Source organism: Diplodia corticola (assembly GCF_001883845.1).
Source record: "Diplodia corticola strain CBS 112549 chromosome Unknown scaffold23, whole genome shotgun sequence".
NCBI classification, from domain to species: domain Eukaryota; kingdom Fungi; phylum Ascomycota; class Dothideomycetes; order Botryosphaeriales; family Botryosphaeriaceae; genus Diplodia; species Diplodia corticola.
The window spans coordinates 194,683-212,872 of record NW_017971502.1 but is presented as its reverse complement, the minus strand read 5'-3'; the positions used below and the strand labels follow the sequence as shown (position 1 = coordinate 212,872).

General features: G+C 58.6%; 7 protein-coding genes across 7 annotated transcripts; 3 read left to right on the top strand and 4 right to left on the bottom strand.

Annotated features, from left to right (window-relative positions):
- Window positions 1-132: 132 nt before the first annotated feature.
- Window positions 133-1,037, bottom strand: BKCO1_2300071 (endoplasmic reticulum protein; the record flags this gene model as incomplete). The annotated part of the gene is made up of 2 exons (XM_020273023.1): window positions 133-665; window positions 734-1,037. 2 exons carry the CDS (start codon window positions 1,035-1,037, stop codon window positions 133-135), a joined length of 837 nt encoding a protein of 278 aa, XP_020130640.1.
- Window positions 1,038-2,108: 1,071 nt separating this feature from the next.
- Window positions 2,109-3,885, bottom strand: BKCO1_2300070 (septin; the record flags this gene model as incomplete). The annotated part of the gene is made up of 4 exons (XM_020273022.1): window positions 2,109-2,744; window positions 2,799-3,265; window positions 3,329-3,646; window positions 3,882-3,885. The coding sequence occupies 4 exons, from the start codon at window positions 3,883-3,885 to the stop codon at window positions 2,109-2,111; spliced, it is 1,425 nt and encodes a 474-aa protein (XP_020130713.1).
- Window positions 3,886-4,868: 983 nt separating this feature from the next.
- On the bottom strand, window positions 4,869-6,918 carry BKCO1_2300069 (exocyst complex protein exo70; the record flags this gene model as incomplete). Its single annotated transcript, XM_020273020.1, has 4 exons — window positions 4,869-6,259; window positions 6,316-6,533; window positions 6,583-6,667; window positions 6,720-6,918. The coding sequence occupies 4 exons, from the start codon at window positions 6,916-6,918 to the stop codon at window positions 4,869-4,871; spliced, it is 1,893 nt and encodes a 630-aa protein (XP_020130704.1).
- Window positions 6,919-7,421: 503 nt separating this feature from the next.
- BKCO1_2300068 (cytosolic phospholipase a2 zeta) lies at window positions 7,422-10,005 on the top strand (the record flags this gene model as incomplete). Its single annotated transcript, XM_020273019.1, has 3 exons — window positions 7,422-7,477; window positions 7,528-8,799; window positions 8,853-10,005. 3 exons carry the CDS (start codon window positions 7,422-7,424, stop codon window positions 10,003-10,005), a joined length of 2,481 nt encoding a protein of 826 aa, XP_020130703.1.
- A 393-nt stretch (window positions 10,006-10,398) lies between these two features.
- BKCO1_2300067 (phospholipase) lies at window positions 10,399-13,143 on the top strand (the record flags this gene model as incomplete). The annotated part of the gene is made up of 3 exons (XM_020273018.1): window positions 10,399-11,716; window positions 11,765-12,856; window positions 12,908-13,143. 3 exons carry the CDS (start codon window positions 10,399-10,401, stop codon window positions 13,141-13,143), a joined length of 2,646 nt encoding a protein of 881 aa, XP_020130706.1.
- A 680-nt stretch (window positions 13,144-13,823) lies between these two features.
- Window positions 13,824-15,705, top strand: BKCO1_2300066 (amidohydrolase ytcj-like; the record flags this gene model as incomplete). The annotated part of the gene is made up of 2 exons (XM_020273017.1): window positions 13,824-14,750; window positions 14,839-15,705. The coding sequence occupies 2 exons, from the start codon at window positions 13,824-13,826 to the stop codon at window positions 15,703-15,705; spliced, it is 1,794 nt and encodes a 597-aa protein (XP_020130705.1).
- A 436-nt stretch (window positions 15,706-16,141) lies between these two features.
- Window positions 16,142-17,821, bottom strand: BKCO1_2300065 (major facilitator superfamily; the record flags this gene model as incomplete). The annotated part of the gene is made up of 2 exons (XM_020273016.1): window positions 16,142-17,410; window positions 17,579-17,821. 2 exons carry the CDS (start codon window positions 17,819-17,821, stop codon window positions 16,142-16,144), a joined length of 1,512 nt encoding a protein of 503 aa, XP_020130708.1.
- Between the last annotated feature and the right edge of the window lie 369 nt (window positions 17,822-18,190).

Genomic DNA, 18,190 nt, shown 5'->3' with positions numbered 1-18,190 from the left:
GCTCGGCGCACCGTTTGCCTTTCTCACCAAGTACATTGTAGCAATAGCATAGGATGTGTAATCAGGCTCTCCGAACCGCCTTTGATTCCAAGCAACCGTAGAAATTGCCACGCGGGTTGTTTCGGAAAATGCTTACTGAGCCTTCTTGGGGCCAGCAGCTCCACCGGCGTACTTGTTCAGGTCAGTTGCGTCAAACGCCTGCTTGGCAACGCCCTTGACGGTCTCCCAAGCCTGGCGGGCAGGCGGGGGAGTGCTCTGCTGTTGCACAAGGGCGTCGGCGCGGGCAGTAAGCTGCTGGATGGCAGACTGGACGAAGGTGCTCTGTGAGATGCGAGCGCGGAAGAAAGCGGTGTAGAAGATAAGGAGGGCCCAGGAGCCACGCTGGAAAAGAATAGCCGATCCGAGGACGCGGAACCACAGCGCGATCTCGAGGACAGCGACCAACGTCATGCTCGTGTCATAGTACTCCTTGACAAAGCGGCCGATGGTGTTGGAAATGGCGGACTGGTTGGGCTTGGCGCCCTCGGCGGCCGGAGGCTGCGGCTGAAGAACAGGCAGCAGGTTCGTGCGCGTGTATGTGAGCACGTGGAACACGGAGTAGACGGCGAAGGGCAGAAGAGCAAGGGGAACCTGGAGCGAGTTGTACAGCCAGAGGAGAGCCATGACTACAGGGGAAAAACTGATTAGAATCAAAGCAGAAGCCATTGACAGCGGGGCCGGGGCCTGGACGTACTCAGATACTGAACGTTTTCATCGGCAATCATGCTGAGAGCACCGCCCTGCTTGCCGGCCCTGACGCGCGCGCGGTATGCCTTGTAGACCACGATGCCGTACGTAGCCGCGGCAGCGACGAAGGCCAGGCGGTAGGAGAAGCGGGCCATGCGGGAGTAGAAGTTGAAAGTAAGCCATGACAAGCCGTAGCGCAGGGTGCAGAACAGCAGCGTCAAGTGGCCGCCGAACCAGGCAAACTGCAGACTCTGCGCGAGCTGCAGCAGCCTCTGCTGGAGAGGCATGGAAGCGGGGGGCGGGGGAGCCATGGATGCGGCGGGAGAGGTCTGTCGCGTGAGGTAACTGAAGTGGTTCTGCGGCGGGTTAGTTTTGCGAGAGCGCAGTGGAAACGGATGGGCGGGTGTCGGTGTAGGTTGTGCGGTAGAGGGGAAGACGCGATAGCAGAGTTCGCTTGACGGCGGCCTGGCACTGAGAACACCTGGCGAGAAGGTGGCTGGGCTGGTGCAGCGCAAAGGCAGCAGCCGCGCAGAGCTAGCGGAGCTCACGCGAACGGAGGGGCAGGCATTGTGACTTACAGCAAGGGTCTCGCGCGCTGGGGAGGGGATCGCAACGAAGGCCTGAGACGTCGAGGTCGCGGTGAGGTTTTATGGTGATCTCTGACGTGAACACGCAGAGCGCAGACCGAGATCAGGGCAGCGCGTCGCCGGTGACGAAAGTGCCGCGCCCTAGCTTGAGCTCAGCTCGCTCCTTCCCCCCAAGGGTCACGTGGGGCGCGCCAAAGATAGAACTGGCGCCACAATCGCCGAGGCCGCGCCTCAGCTAGGTACACAATATCGCTTGCCTGCGCGGGTCCTCCCGCAGTGGTTTAAGCTTCAATCCTGAATTGCTACTAATATGAACTATACCTTCTGACAAGGAGATTAAATTGAATACTGGACGTGTCGGTGGTAGTAGAATACATGGGAAGAAGCAATCTGTAGTCCCTGCCACCTACTGCCCTCCACAATGCGATCTACTTATGTGAATAGCTGTCGACGTCAAGGAGATTGCAATGCTGGAGGTATCAATCAAGCAGACGCAAAAGGAAAAAAAAGAGCAGAGTAGAAAAGGGGGCCGCAAGCATAAGAACAGAAATAATTGAGCCAGTCCAATGAAAAACCCCCGACGCGCTCGAATCCCCCAACTCGCATCGCCAGTCGTTGAATTAAGTGGTCCCTACGGTTACCCCAGAGTGTCGGAAGACGGAAAACGGGTTTAATGAGCGTTCGTAGAATATGATAGTGAGACAAAGAGAGGCTTTTGGTCCAGTGGTGAGTGTGAGGCATGTCGTCTCAAAGCCAGGGCGAGCGAGATCGTCCTATGCGTGGCCGCTGTTGGGCTTAGCGCAGAGAGAATCCCTTTCTCTTGCCCTTTTCTTCTATCGGCCTGCCGCTCTCGATCCGCCCCTTCTTCTCCTCGAGATCTTGCCGCTGCTTCTCGAGCTGTTCCTTCATCTCCCGGTGTCGGGCGTACAGCTCCTCCTCGCTCTGCCGCAGCTTGCTCTCCTTCTCTGCGACCTTCTGCTGGAACACCATCTTCATTTCCTGCTCCATCTTCTGGAGCTTCTGCTCGTGCAGCGTGCGCTCCTCCTCCTGCTTGACGGCAGGGTTGACCTCCTTGAAGACGCTCGGATCCTGCGAGACACCCATCGAAATGAGCTTGTCCGAGCGGTAGTTCTCGTACAGCTGGTTGTTCGTGTGCTCCTTGAGCTCCTCCATGTGGGTGCGGATGAGCATCTGGCGGAGCTTGACGAAGTCGCAGTGCTCCTCGTTGTCGACTTCAATGACACCCCAAGGGTAACGTCGGCCACGGACCGTCCGGCCGTCCGAAGTGGTCACGTCGGTGTTGGCACCGACGACGGCGAAAGGAACCTTGGACATGATCTCTTGGTTCTCGGCAATCGTTTCCTCGTCATCCATCTCATAACGGGGACCCTCGAAAATCTGGATACCGTGGTGCGAAATGTCGGACAGAATCTATGGCACACGGTCAGAAACATTTCGCTACCCAAGGTCGTGCGGGACTCCTACTCTCTGCTTGAAAGCGTTGATCTCATCATCGGTCAAAGTGTCAGACTTCGCAATAACGGGAATCAAGTTGACCTTGGTGTGAAGCCTGCGCATAACCTCGATGTCGAGGGGCTTCAGGGAGTGGCCGGTGGGCTGGATGAAGAAAACACAAGCGTGGATACGGTTGTCAACAATGTTCATACGGTTGACCTTGTTCTCCGCATCGAGGTAAGCATCGAAGCGCTGCTCAATGTTCTCGACGATAGGGCGCCAGGAGTCATCGTTGTTGACAAAGTCACCAAAACCGGGGGTGTCAACAACCGTCAGACGGAGCCTAACACCATTCTCCTCAATGTCGGCGCTAATGGACTGGATAGCAACGGTCTTGGGAATGATGTCGAGCGACGGGGGCTTGCGCTCCTTCGGGGGGTAGAGAGAGGTGTTGAAGAGCGTGTTGACGAGGGTCGACTTTCCGAGTCCAGACTCGCCTGTGCGTTCCGTTGTCAGCCGTTCTGTCAATTCCACAAAAAAACATGTCAGGATCTACGCACCAACGACCATGACATTGAAGTTGAAACCCTTGCGAACACTCTTGCGGTGCCACTGGTTGGGAAGGTTGGCAAAACCGACATAGCCCGTCAGCTTCCTCCTCACGATGTTGCGCATGTCGGTGGCAGCCTGAGCTGCGGCCTTCGGGTCCTTCGAGGAGACAGTCTGGGGAGAGCTGCCCTCCTTGCCGGCCATCATGTTACTCGACTTGACGTCGCTACCGGCGGGTGACGAGGGCTTGCCGTTAGCGGTGGGAGAAGTGGCCGACGGGACAGGAGAGGCGCGCGTGGGAGCGGCGGGGATGGGAGCGCCGTTAGTTGCTGTAGAAAGAACCGGAGTTAGCTTGCGTGTCCAATGAATTTGGCCAACGTCATCCGATGGGCATCAACGCGGCAGCCGAGTGGCAGTTGGCGCCAATTGCCCATAGACGAGGGCATCGATCCACCGTAGCCGCGTCGCTGCGCTGGCGCGGAGGCATTGTTGCGACAGCGGCGCGTCGACCGCGCCACCCAGCCGCCGGGAATGGATACGGGGTAGGGGTTGAGGATAGCTTACCCATGGCGAAGTGGAGGTTGACGTCGACGGTGGACTTCGAAACGAGAGACTACTGTTGAAGAGGACCCAGCATCAGTACAGGAAGCGGCGGAAGCGCGCGATGGCGGCGGAGAATTGGTCAGAAGCCACTGGAGGGCGCTCGAGCGGAGACGGCCTCAGTGCGTCCGTGGCAGACGGGGTAGGACGCGCGACATACCAGTCAGTCTAGCTATGCTAAAGCTGGGTGAGGAAACAGTGCCAGAGGACGGCGAGACGGGGCAGGGTGTGCTGTGAACAGTCGCCGACCGCTGCTGCTTGGTTGGGTGCTGGCTGAGCGGGCTGGGGGCAGGTGTAGTACTGCAAGTCTGATCGTGGAAAGGGGTCCTTGGGGCAGGGATTAACTTGATTGGTCTTGGCGTCGTCGGGGTCAAATAACGGGGGACGAGCGTTGTGCAGCGGCGTCCGCGCGCAAAGTCGAGCTAGCAGCAACAACAAAGTTACGAAGTCGAGAGAGCCGCACACTGCGATTGAGGGTGTGCAGGTTAGGGGGGCGCGGTCGCAGCAGCTGCGTCTCGGTCGTGGCCTGCCTGCCGGCACTTGCGGTCGCACCTGCCTTGCCCGCCTACCTGCGCAGCCCATCAGCCTGTCCGCAGGGGAAATTGCCTTTCGCGTCGTCGTCGTGCCACGACAACCGACTGCACGCGCACCAATCACGCGTGCGCGCTGGGGAATCGCTCACTCGCCGCTGCCTGCCCACGTATCACTACTGCATCAATTCTCCGATCAGCCTGGTAGCCTGGGCCTCGCTGCCCGCCCGCCCTGCGACGTTCCGTGAGACAAGCATCGCTGATGTGAGCGCCCGGACAGGATCTGCGAAATTACATGTACATATAGTATTATCCAGCCAGTGTTCGCGATAATGCAGCGCAGTGAACATCCGTACGCCATAACCGCAAGAGGGTATACCCAGAACAATGAAGCCGCAGAACGAACCCCCACTTTAACCCCTCACGCCAAACCCGCCAGCGTCGCTGCCAGCTGCGACTTGTCGTATTTGACATACTTGCCCTTGCCCTTATCGATCTCGTGATACCGGTCCCAGAAGCGCCCGTACAGCGGCTCGATCATAGTCTGCACCTCGCGCGCCAGGTGGGCCTTGACCTCTTTTTCCATCGCATAGCTCCTGTGCTTGGCGATCAGCTCGTCGAAAGACGTATTGAAGCTCTTCCACTTCTCCTTGACGTTGTCTTTATCCTTGGAGCTGAGGTTCTTGACCACGGACGCGGAATCGACGGATCCCGCACCCCCTGAGTGAGGTCTTCCTCCGCGGTTTGTGTACTGAACGTCAAGAAGACAGCCGGAAGGCTCCTTCCAAGCATCCAAATACATCTGTGTGGCTCGTTTCCGCCACGTTTCGACCAACTTCGCTGCGCCAGCCAGCAGAATGGCAAGGTCCGAGGAACGGATCATCCTTTCAACAATGGCAACGTTGTTAGCAATAAAAACTCCCTGCAATGCCTTGCCTTTGTGCAGCATGCGACCCTTGGCATCGAGCTCCTTCAACTGAGTCTCGATCATTTCCATAGCATAGTGAGCAAAAAGTTGCCGGCCGTCCGCTCCAACGTCGAACGACTTGCTTAGAGAGGTTGTCGACGACGAAGCAGAGGCTGTGGACCAGCCTCCATCCCCCAAAGATATTAAAATCGAAGCCAAAGGGTCAAGGTAATTGGTCATCTGCTGAAGGCGTGCCATCATCTCATTGGTGGTGTTGGAAGCACCACCATCGATGGGAATAGCAATCAGCGTGGCCACCTTGTTGCGTGCCTCTTCCATCAGCGTGCGCAGCGAGACTTTCGCGGTTTCGCGTATAGGCTTGACTGAGTCGGCAATCGGCCGCTTCAGCTCTCCCGTCTGCTTCTCCAGGCGCAGCGAGAGGTTAGAGACAATGTCAATAATCTCATACGCAAGGAAGCAATCAGTGGTCAGATTACTCTTGACATGATTGTTGAGTTCCCTTAGTGTCTTAGCAAATTCGTTCAGGGCCATCTGACACGCTTGGGAGTAAACACGAGCCCAGTCCTCACGCGCGAAGATTGGACAGATGTTCTCGTACTCGGCCATGAAAAGTCCCTCCAGGCCAGAGGCATAGGTTCCGATGCCATTGGTACCTTGGCGGTATATCGCATCAGCGGTAGTCTTTCTGGCGGTATTGATACAAGCAGCGGCCAGGTTACGCATGGTGTTCGTGATGTACTCTCCACGGACTTCGGCATAGATCTTCGCAGAAGGCGTTTCCCGCGCATCAGCTTGAGCCATCTGCGCAGCCGAGGCAGCCATGTGCGAGTTGATGGTTCGCAGGTTCGACATCTTCTCCTGAGGTAGCGTGGGGAACGGCAGTTCTAGTCCAGGGGTCAGTGTGAGTGGCAGCGTAGCCCAACACCAGGATGACACTAACGCTTTGTAATGTAATGCAACGGCTCCACAGGACGTGCATCTTCCCGGAGGATTTCTTTGAAAACATCCTCCAACTGTTTGGTGCCTCTCTTCAACAACGAATTCAACTCGGCTATGGCCTGTTGGTTCGAACGGAGGTTCGAGTACTTGAGGTCGCCGAGGGCCTGAGTGGTGCGATCCAAGGAAGCGATGAAGTCCCCGAGGCCTGCTTTCTTCGGACTGGGGAAGGTCAGCGTGTGGAAGGGTGGGTGGTCGAAGTTGCGCTCACCCAGCATTGATGATCTGTTCTTCGCGACCCCTCTGGTCGAGCGGCTGCCGTATCCGGTCGATGGCGTCTATGATTCGGTCCACGTCTGTGCAGAAATCAGTAGCTGCAGAAGCGGTCGGCGAGCCGCAAATACGTACTCGAGTTGGTAGTCTGCAGCTTCTGCGTGTTTCCGTAGATGGGCCCAATGGCCTCCTGAACGCTCTTGCCGCTGGTCTCCAAACGGTTCAGCGAGCCCTGAATCTTCTTCGTCAAGCCCTTCAGCTTCTCCATGTTCGCAAAAAGGACCTCGACCTCGGCGCTCTCCTCCGCAAGCGCGGCTTTCTTGACGCCCACCATGGTGTCGGCGAGGGCGCGACGGGCGCGGAATCAGCCCAACGGCGGCGAAGGCGTAGTGGCGGGCGGAGTCGAAAGAAAGGGCGCGAGCAGGGTTAGGGTAGCGAGCATGCGGCGCGGCGCAAGGGAGTGTTCGGGCGGAGAAGGTGTTAATGGGGGGTGATCGCTCTGTGCATCGTGGGGCCTGAGCCAGAGCTGCCTGCATGGAGCTGGTGACGGAAGCGCTGGGTGCCCGATGCCGAGAATGCGGGCACTAGTCGATCGGGCATGGAATCCCCGGGCAGCCAACCTGGACGCCAATGCCGACGTAGCTATGACCGAGTTCAACAATTCCTGTTTCCTCCGCAATGCCGTTCTTCTCCTTTCCATCGCCCTAGTCGCTGAAGTCTTCCGATCCTCCGGTCGCGCCGAGCAATTGTCACCACGCGCAACACTCCCCGCCTCGAGAGTCGCGCTGAACATGCCCTGAATCCATCCCGATCCGTCCCGCGATCCTGACCATTGCCATGGCTCGCATGTCTCAATTGTCAAAGCGCTCAGTCGCGGGACTCCACGGCCAGCTGTAGGTTTGACCAAGCGCATCTGATCAAGCGCGACGCTAATTCTCTCCAGAACGAAAGGCGGCGCACTCCAGATGCGTCGCATCGCAAATGTCACCCGTAGGCCCTCTTTCCAGCGCACAGTCAACGCGCTCGCACTCGGCTCAGCAATCGCAAGCCTCGCAGCATACAGTTACTCGAATCGCACACATTCGGGCTGGATTACCGGCCGGTATTTGCACAATGACAGCTCCACCAACACAGCCGATTGGCCCCGGGGCCCCCCAACGATAGAAGCACGCCAGCAAGCCAGGGACACCGGGGAGAAGGGCCAATTCGGCAAGGATGAAGGCAAGCCAGGGCAACAGCCTCCGCCGTCTCAGTCTCGGATGGCCACAGAAAAGGGCGAGAAAGAGCAAACTGCCGAGTCTACCTGGGATGGGATCATGATGTCTATTTCCTCCATTCCAAACACGCTCTCTGCCTTTGGCGGGTCGCTTTCAGACTACCTGGTTCCGGACTGGGTCAAGATACTGCCAGAATTCATGAACAAGCTCCAGACGGAGCTTTCAATGGCGCCCGGGTCCCTGGCCGACGAGATCTGGCAGGAGGCAAACGATCCCGAGATCAACCCCGAGATCCTATGGGATGCGCGCGTCCGTATATCCCACGAGCTGTGCGATGAGGAAAAGGCGTTCTTGCGGAAGCGTAAGTTGCGCGTGCGCCGCGCTCTCGCCCAGTATCTAGGTATGGATGAGAAAGACATTCACCCAGACGACGTGCCGACCATTGCCATGTGTGGGTCTGGAGGCGGCTTGAGGGCGCTGGTGGCCAGCTCATCCTCATACCTTTCCGCTCAAGAAGCGGGGCTGTTCGACTGCATTACCTATACTGCTGGGGTCAGTGGCAGCTGTTGGCTCCAAACCCTGTACTACTCTTCTATTGCAGGGCAAAACCATGAGCGACTGATCAACCATTTAAAGCATCGACTTGGTGTGCATATTGCTTACCCTCCTCCGGCACTATCCATGATAAACAGTGCTCCCACGAACAAGTTCCTTCTCAGCGGTGTCGTTGAGAAGTATCGTGGTGTCCCGGGGGCGGAGTTTGGGATAGTGGACATCTACGGTCTTCTCCTTGCCGCACGCCTCATGGTGCCGAAAGGAGAGTTGGACCTTGACGACCGTGATTTGAAAGTTTCGAACCAGCGCCGGTTCGTCGATGACGGCGCACACCCACTGCCCATCTACACGGCTGTCAGACACGAAATACCACACGACGATGGCACTGCCCAGACGGATAATAAAGATGACCAGATGAAGGGGGGTTGGTTCCAATGGTTCGAGTGAGTGTGAACGATATTGCTCATCGAACTTGCACATTCCTAATTGAAAACAGATTTACACCGTATGAGATGTGGTGTGAAGAGCTCGCAGCCGGAATTCCCACCTGGGCGGTCGGACGAGAATTCAAAGATGGCAAGGCCGTTTGGAGAGAGAACGGCCTCGCTCTCCCAGAACTTCGCGTGCCGTTGTTTTTGGGCATCTGGGGCAGCGCTTTTTGCGCAACGCTTTCGCATTACTACAAGGAACTTCGGCCAGCGATGCAAGGGTTGGCTGGTTTCATGGGAATTGACCAGATGATCATGGAGCGCGATCACGACCTGGTCAAGATGCATCCCATTGACCCTGCGGTTATTCCTAATTACGCCCTCGGATTGCGCGAATTGCTTCCTCAATCATGCCCGGAGAGCATGTTCACCGCATCCAACCTTCAGTTGATGGATGCTGGCATGAGCAACAACCTACCTCTCTACCCGCTTCTCCGGCCAGGTCGCGACGTGGACATTCTTATAGCCTTTGACGCTTCGGCTGACGTCAAGACCGACAACTGGCTCAAAGTCGCAGAGGGTTACAGTAAGCAGCGAGGGATTGTCGGCTGGCCCGTCGGTGCTGGTTGGCCGCCTGCAGACGAAACCAAGGAGCAGATCGGCGAGGAGCTGAAGGCAGCACAGGCCGGGACAGAAGAGCAGGCGGCAGAGAGGCTTGCCGAAGCTCAAGAGAAGCAGCTCTTGGACGACGAGAAGGGTCCCAAGAAGGGAGGTCACGATGATCTGGGCTACTGCAACGTTTGGATCGGCACGACAGGGCAAAGAGTATCAGAGGAAGAACCGTCGCCATCAACGGCCAAGCAAGTGCAGGAGGACTGGGAGCTCATGAGGCCTGACGCAGGCATCGCCGTCATCTACTTCCCTTTCCTCGCGAATCCCAAAGTCGAGGGAGTGGATCCGCGCAAGTCCGACTTCATGTCGACTTGGAATTTTGTGTACACGCCAGAGGACATTGAGAAGGTGGTGTCGCTGGCACGGGCGAACTTTGAGGAAGGCAAGGAGCAGACGATGCGCACGGTCAGAGCCGTGTACGAGCGGAAGAAAGCCAAGAGGCTGGAGCGGGAGGCTGAGGACAGGGAGCGGCGGCGGCGGTGGAAGCTGAGGACGGGCCGGACTGGCAAAAAGCTTGGAGAGGGCGACCACGGCGACCAGTTCAGCTGAAGACGTGTGAGGCGTCGGCATGTGCGACACATAGACAGAGCGTGATACCCCCGGGCGGAGTAGATGAGTTGAAAATAGAGAGGCGCCAATGCGGCATGACATCACTGCGTTGGCTGGATCGCCCAGCCCCGCGACGCGCCAAACAGAGGGGCAGGCGATAAGACGCGCGCAGCAGCCTGGCAGGGCCCGTCGCGGATCAAGCAGGAACGCGGCGCTCAACAGGGATCACGACAGCTTTTGCAACGCGAAGACGGCTACCGGCACGAGCGCAGCCAGCAGCCTCTTCTGCCTTAAATCCTGCGAGCGCGTCCGCCCTCCGCCCTCCGTCGCCCATTGACCCCTCACCCCGCCCGCTCGCTCCGCACCCTCGCTCCGCTACCAGCCAGCAGCACCATGACCTCCCCGGCACTGGATGCAGGCTCGGCGGCGGCCACCAAGGACGCCGCGAAGCACGACGAGGAGTCGCACAATCCCTCAGGCCTCAAGGGGCACCTCAAGCACCCGTTCCCCGCCCTCCGCGAGAAGCTCAAGAACACGCACCTGTACGACCTGAAGGTTGAGGCCACGCACCTCAAGCACAAGCTCGGCAAGGTTGGCAACATCATCAATCCCAACCACCGCCACGACGAGGAGCACGAGAAGGTCACCGACCAGAAGCGCACCAAGATTGGCGAGGGCCATCGTTTCCAGAGCTTTGCGCCGGAGCACGACGGCAACCTGATCAAGTGGTATGTCGACGGCCGCGACTACTTCTGGGCTGTTTCCGTGGCCCTTGAGCGCGCCAAGGAGACCATCTACATTGAAGACTGGTGGCTGTCCCCGGAGCTGTTCCTGCGTCGGCCGCCTTACTACAACCAGGAATGGCGCCTCGATCAGGTGCTGAAGCGTCGCGCCGAGGCCGGCGTCAAGATCTATGTCATCGTGTACAAGGAAGTCAACCAGGCCATCACCTGCAACAGCGCCCACACCAAGCACGCCCTGCGGAACCTGTGTCCTCCAGGCTCTCCCGGACATGGCAACATCCACGTCATGCGCCATCCCGACCACAACATGTTCGAGAACCTTGGCGACATGACCTTTTACTGGGCTCACCACGAGAAATTCATCGTCATAGACTACAATCTCGCCTTCATCGGTGGCTTGGATCTCTGCTTCGGTCGTTGGGACAACAAGCAGCACCAGATGGCCGATGTGCACCCTGCTGGCGTCCAGCACGAAATCTTCCCCGGCCAGGACTTCAACAACAACCGTATCATGGATTTCCAATCCGTCGAAGACTGGAAGTCGAACGAGCTCTCCAAGGCCGACTATGGCCGCATGCCCTGGCACGACGTAGCCATGGGCGTCATTGGACCTTGCGTCTACGACATTGCCGAGCACTTCATACTGCGGTGGAACTTTGTCAAGCGTGACAAGTACAAGCGGGACAAGCGTTTTGACTGGCTTACTTTGGAGGGCAGGGAGGGCGAAGACGAGGATCTGGTCGCTGTACAGCGTCCCAAGTTCCCTGTTGGAGAGTATATCCATCATCCACTCAGCCCGCTCAACACGAAGCAGCTGGACGGCACCCAAGGCACGGTGCACGCGCAAATAGTCAGGAGCAGTGCCGACTGGAGTAGTGGAATCTTGGTGGAACACAGCATTCAGAACGCATACTGCGAGGTCATCAGGAATGCTGAGCATGTCGTGTACATTGAGAACCAATTCTTCAGTAAGTATCGCCAATTACCGCTGATGTACATCCCGCTGACAGTTCCAGTCACCGCCACCGGAGAAGACCAGGCGCCAATCCACAATCAAATTGGAAAAGCAATCGTCGATGCCTGCGTCAGAGCCGGCAAGGAAGGCAGGAAATTCAGAGTCATCATTGTCATTCCAGCCATTCCTGGCTTCGCTGGAGACCTTCGTAGCGACGCAGCTACAGGAACTCGGGCAATCATGGACTACCAGTTCAAGTCGATCAATCGTGGAGAGCATTCGATCATGGGCCAGATCAGAAAAGCAGGATATGATCCCGCCCAGTACATCTTTGTTTTCAATCTCCGTTCTTTTGACCGTCTCAACACTACCCCTGCAATGAAGAGGCAAGAAGAGCAATCTGGGGTGAAATACCAGGACGTTCAGCGCGCTCAGGCCGACGAGATCATGTCCACCGGTGTACACGGCGTCAAAGGCGACTCTAGCAGCGAGGGCGGCTTCGACTCTGATTCCGATGACGACAAAGAAAGACAGGAGACTGCGGACCGCAGACGACGCTTTGAGGCCGAGAGAGAGAATGTTGGCTTGTGGAAAGATGGCAAAGAGAATGTTCTCAGCGCCGACTCGCTCGCGCATGCCGCCATGAAGGACGGAAAGAGTGTTTCCGAGGAACCATGGGACCCCGAAGATCCCGATTCGGAGAAGAACAATTTCGTTCAGGAGGAATTGTACATTCACGGGAAGCTCTTGATCGTCGATGACAGGATCACCATCTGCGGTAGTTCGAACATCAATGACCGCTCCCAGCTTGGCTATCACGACTCGGAGCTCAGTATCGTCATGGAGGACACGGACATGATCGAGTCGACGATGAATGGCCAACCCTACAAGGCTGGGCGGCATGCTGCAACGCTTCGCCGTATGCTGTGGCGCGAGCACCTGGGTCTTCTTGCAGCACAGGAATTTGACGCCTCTGAGGATCCTAATGCGCAGCCTCCAGGCGACTGCCCCAACGACATCCAGGACGATGATCCGAGTTACGAGTTTGTGGCCGATCCTCTCGGCGAGGATGTCTGGGACATGTGGTGCGGAAGGGCATCCCACAACACGGAAATTTTCAGAGATCTCTTCCATGCGGACCCTGACGACAACAGTAAGTACCCTTTTCCACGCTTGCGTTTGGCCAATAGCTAACAGAAAACAGTCAAAACCTTTGATGACTACGCCAGATTCCTGCCGCCGATTGATCCAAATGACCCCAACGCCGCGCACAAGCAAGGCCACATCTTCGACCTTCACCGCCGGACTGCTGACATCAAGAAGACGCTTGACGAAATCAAGGGTCATCTGGTCTGGATGCCTCTTGATTTCCTGAAGGACGCCGAAATGGCCGAAAAGGGTTTACAGGTGAACGCATACACGGAGAGCATATACACTTGAGAAACGACGTCTTGAACATGGCGCATGGCTTTGGAGGGGTCGTTGACAAAGACATGAGGCTCGGATGGATGGATGGAGCAGGGATGATATTCCTGATCCTTGCGGCTGGTCTCGCAATCATTCCTGATACCTGCTGTTTTTATTCTTAATACTACCACGATTTTACTGATTTCCTAGGAAATAAATAATGCGTTAAACGAATTCATACAACAACTGCTTTCTTGGACCGTCACAAGTTGAAGTTGTAATAAGCTGACGGCAACTACGATCGGAAGTCGCCAACCCTAAGGCTGGGAAGATTGCAACTCTCTGGGCATGGTTGCTTTATTCTACGGGAACAGAATTACGCAGTAGGTCTATCCAGCAACAACTTCGGCTTGGACAGATCATTGGCACCCGTCGGCCCCGGGTAAAAAGGGCCCTTGGCAGTGGAGATGTATATACAAATCAGGCTAGCCTTTCCTTGGAAAGTCCATCCGACTTCGCAACCCACATACGGCGGCACTCCACTTCGCTCCACGCCCTTATCGGAACTGCCCAGGAACTGGCGTTATAAAGGCCGGAAACGAGGCCTCTTTGCTTCCAAGCGAGTAAACCATAAATCCCACTCCCCTTTTTCTTCCTCGGGCAAACCGACAGAAGCCCCGCCATATCAACACCGCTCTATCGGCCAGCCCCACATGGCGACCACCACCGTCTTCCAAAACGGTCGTTTCTTCACGGCATTGGGCGGCCCCAAGCAGCCGGAGAAGCCATCTTTCGCCGAGTGCATGATCACGCATGGCGACAAGATCTCCTTCGTCGGGCCAGTCTCCAGCGCGGCAGTGCAGGACGCTCTGGCCGCGGGCGCCAGCACGCGCGACGTCGGAGGCCGGGTGGTGGTGCCGGGCTTCGTGGACGGACACATGCACCTGATGCTGATGGGCCAGGCGCTGACGGCCGTGGCGCTCGACGGCTGCAAGAGCCTCGACGACATCCGGGCAGCGATTCGCGCGTGGGCGGCGGCCAACCCGGCGGCGTCGCTCATCTTCTGCTGCGGCTGGATGCACTCGATGACGGGCGCGGCGCCGCCCACGGCCGCGCTGCTGGATGACCTCGACCCGCGGCCCATCTTCATCAACGCGAAGGACCTGCACTCGTCGTGGTGCAACAGCGCAGCCCTCGCCGCCATGGCCATCGACGAGCATACGCCCGAGGTTCCCGGCGGCACGATTTCCAGGGACGAGCGGGGCAAGCCGACGGGCTTGCTGAGCGAGGCGGCCAACATCAACCTGGTGTGGCCGTACGTGGCGCGCGTGGCGACAGTCGACGAGCGCGTGGAACGGCTGGAGGCTGCGTTCACGGCGTACAGCGCGGCGGGCTACACGGGCTTGGTGGAGATGGCCATGGACGAGACGGCGTGGGGAGCGCTGCAAGAGCTGATGCATCGACGACGCGCGAACGGCCTGCCCCCGCCTCCCGTCCGCGTAGCCGCACACTGGTTGATCAGCCCAAAGGACACCGAGGCCGAAAACGTCGCGCAGGTCGACCGGGCGGCCGAACTGCACGCGCAGTTCAACCTCGAGACCTCGCCCTCCTTCCGCATCGCCGGCATCAAAGTCATCTGCGTAAGAGCCGAACCAATCCACTCCCCCCTACCTCTTGTCTCACGTCACAAGACTAACATCAAGAGACAACCTTGCCTGCTTCCCACAGGACGGCGTCATCGACGCCTGCACCGCCGCCCTCTCCGAGCCCTACTCCAACAACGTCGACTGCCCCCCCATCTGGTCCCCCGCCCAGCTCCAGCCCGTCGTCGACCGCGCCGCCTCGCACGGCCTGCAAGTCGCGCTCCACGCCATCGGCGACGCGGCCATCACCCTGGCCATCGACGCCCTGGAATCCGCCTCGACTTCTTCCTCCTCTTCCCCTTCCCCTTCCGCTTCCCCCCCACCCCCCCTCCGCCGCCCCCGCATCGAACACCTCGAGCTCGCCTCCGCCCGCGACGCCGCCCGCCTCGGCGCCCTCGGCATCACCGCCTCCATCCAGCCCGGCCACGCCGACCCGGCCATCCTGCGCGCCTGGCCGCGCCTCCTCGGGCCGCCGCCGTCGCCGCCGCCGCCGCCGTCGCCATCTCACCACCACGGCGGGAAAGAGGGGGAGGAGGGGAAGGACCGCTGCGGCCGCGCCTTCGCCTACGCCGACTTCCTCCGCCACGGCGCGGCGCTCGCGCTCGGCAGCGACGCGCCGACGGCGCCGCACGCCGTGTGGGGCGGGTGGTACACGGCGACGACGCGGCGCAGCGCGCGCGAGCGAGACTATGGGATCGTCGTCAACGAAGAATTCAAGCTGGGGCTGGCGACGGTGGCGGCGGCGCAGACGGCGGGCGCGGCGTGGAGCTGCTTCGCGGACGGCGTGTGCGGCAGGTTGGAGGTTGGGCTGAGCGCGGATTTCGTGGTGGTGGACGGGCTGGAGGGGTGGAGGCCGGAGGAGGTGGCGGACGCGAGGGTGAGGGAGACGTGGTTTGAGGGGGGGTTGGTGTTTGATGCTGCTGCTGTCTCTGCTGCTGGAAAGGGGGCGTAGTGATGGGACTTTTCTCAGCTCGGGTGGATGTTTCAGGGGAATTGGGTCGGGTGTGACTGACAGGTAGGCATTCCTTCTCTCAGGCCAGAGTTGTTTGGTTATATCCAGTTAGCCAGGCAGGAGCGGGGTATGTGTCCTATGTTTGTCTGCTGTTCTTCACTGGATCATCCTGCTTCGTTCTTTACCAATATATTCAAAGTTGAAACTGTTAACTCGTCAAACGCTCTTTTCCATGCAGTCGTCATCTTTCAGTCTCTTCCCAACACTTTTTTACAACTCACGCCTGGTCAAGGCAGTTTTGAATCTAGTCGTACATTCGTATAAGACGGGGGTTCCTGCGTGCCCGGGACCAACCCCGTTCAGCACCGCGAGCGGTGCCCGCTCTCTTGCAATTGATAGAGAACACTGTTCGCACCCACAGCCGGATAAAGTGTGTCTACCTGACTTTCAACACCGTCGCACACGCCTTTCGCGAGCGCGTCGTGTACGAGCTGACATTTCTCCACACCGAACCGGACTTCCGGCCAGTGCTACTAACGTTACCCTCCTCAGCATCCTCGTCGGCCGTACTCCTAGTCTTGTGCATGCGCGGCATCATCGCCCAAACGATCAACAAAGCCGCCAACAGGGCGACGATGACAGGCTGCAACACCTGCACGCCCTTGGTCTGGGCCAGCACGCCGACCGCAAACGGGAAGATGGCGGCGCCGCTGCCCCCGAAGGCGGCGGCGAAGCCAATGGCCGAGACGTGCAGGTGGGCGGGCAGCAGCTTCGTCGTGGCGACGACGGCGGCGGGGAAGAGCGGGCCGAGGAAGAAGCCCTCGACGGCGACGGCGACGGCGGACACGACGAACTGCGGGACGAGCCAGAAGAGGAGCTGGAAGCCGATGGCGGCGGGCACGTAGATGGCGACGGCCAGCTTCTCGCCGATGCGCGGCGTGACGAAGCCCAGCGCCACGCGGCCGGCGGTGATGCCGATCCAGAAACCCGTGGCCACCATGCCCGACTCGAAGTCGCCGCCGTCGCGCTGGCGCGTCATGAAGACCACGATCCAGCCGCCCAGTGCCACCTCGACGCCGACGTAGCCGAGCAGGAAGATGGCGGCCACCCAGCTGACACGCGAGCGCAGCGCTTCCTTGAGCAGGCTGCCGCTGCTGTTGCTGTCGTCTTTTGTCGTGCTATTGCTGCTGCCGTTGTTGTCATTCGAAGGAGGACGGGCAGCGGTTGTGGCCTTGAAGTGAAGGCTCGTGGCGCCCCAGAATGCGGCCACCGAGGTCGTGAGCTCAAGAGTGGCGGCACCGACCATGAGGTAGTAGAAGCTCCACCAGCCCCAGCCAGCCTTTGTGATCAGGCTGGTGGCGATCAGCGGCGACAGCACGGCGCCGACACCGTACAGGCCGTGAAGCAGGCCCAGCAGCTCGTTCGGATTCGCCAGCTTGCCGATCCACGCGTTCCATGCCGCGTCCTCGATGCCGTTGGCGAAGCCGGCGATGAGGAAGAACACGATGAGGGCTGGGTAGGGCGGGTGAGTTGCGATGCCTATGTATGCGATGAGGTGACAGAAGGGACCGAGGAAGGCGACACCCCGTTGGCCGAAGCGGTTGTGGATCCAGTTGTTTAGGAGAGCCGCGGCTGCATAGCCGCCCAACGGCGAGAAAAAGACAAAGGAGACGATGGTGTAATTGAGGCCATAGTAGGTTTCGAGCTTGAGGGAGAAGGAGTGTTAGTAACGGTTGAACACGCAGAGGATTCGAGAGATTGGGTAGAGATTTTGAGGAGTGAAGGGGGATTGCATTACATATGGGATGATGGCCTATTTCACCAAGTTAGCACTCATTTCAGGATAAACAAGGGCGAGTGACTGAGGACATACGCCGTACGCGGCATCATTTCCGCCCATTACCATAAAGGCCCAGAATGTGGCGAGCAGGCGGCAGGTGTTTGTTGGGTTGCTGTTCCACTTTTCCACCACAGGCATCGCTATATCTAGCGGAGAAGTGGAGTCTCGAGATGAGGATGCGGCATCACCGCCGTCTCGTACGGATTCCGACTTTGGGGTTGCAGCTGGCAGAGGCTGCAGCTCAGTGGTGTGATCTGACTGACCCGAGGAAGCCATGGTTGAAGCTGCGGAAGACTTTGTGTGGAAACAGTCCAAAAGGACTATGCAAAAGGCCAATTTATAGTTCCATGGCGCACGTTGTGTCATGCAGCAGGGGGCAGGCTGTGGGGCGCTGTGACCAATGGTGCGGGCAGACCTGGGGGGTCGCTTGCCCTTTTTGGCAATACTCAGCGCTGCGCCCATCGACAGCTTGCGGGAAAACGCCGGCGGGAGCCCAGGCAGTGACCTATCCACCCGTTCGCCACACTCCTTCACCGTCTTTCCGTCCCCAAAGCGGAACTACAGTCCTCAGTTGTGAGTCTTCAGCCGTCGCCTGCACCGCGCGCTGAGAAATCAAACGGAATATTGACCTGTGACTATTCGAAG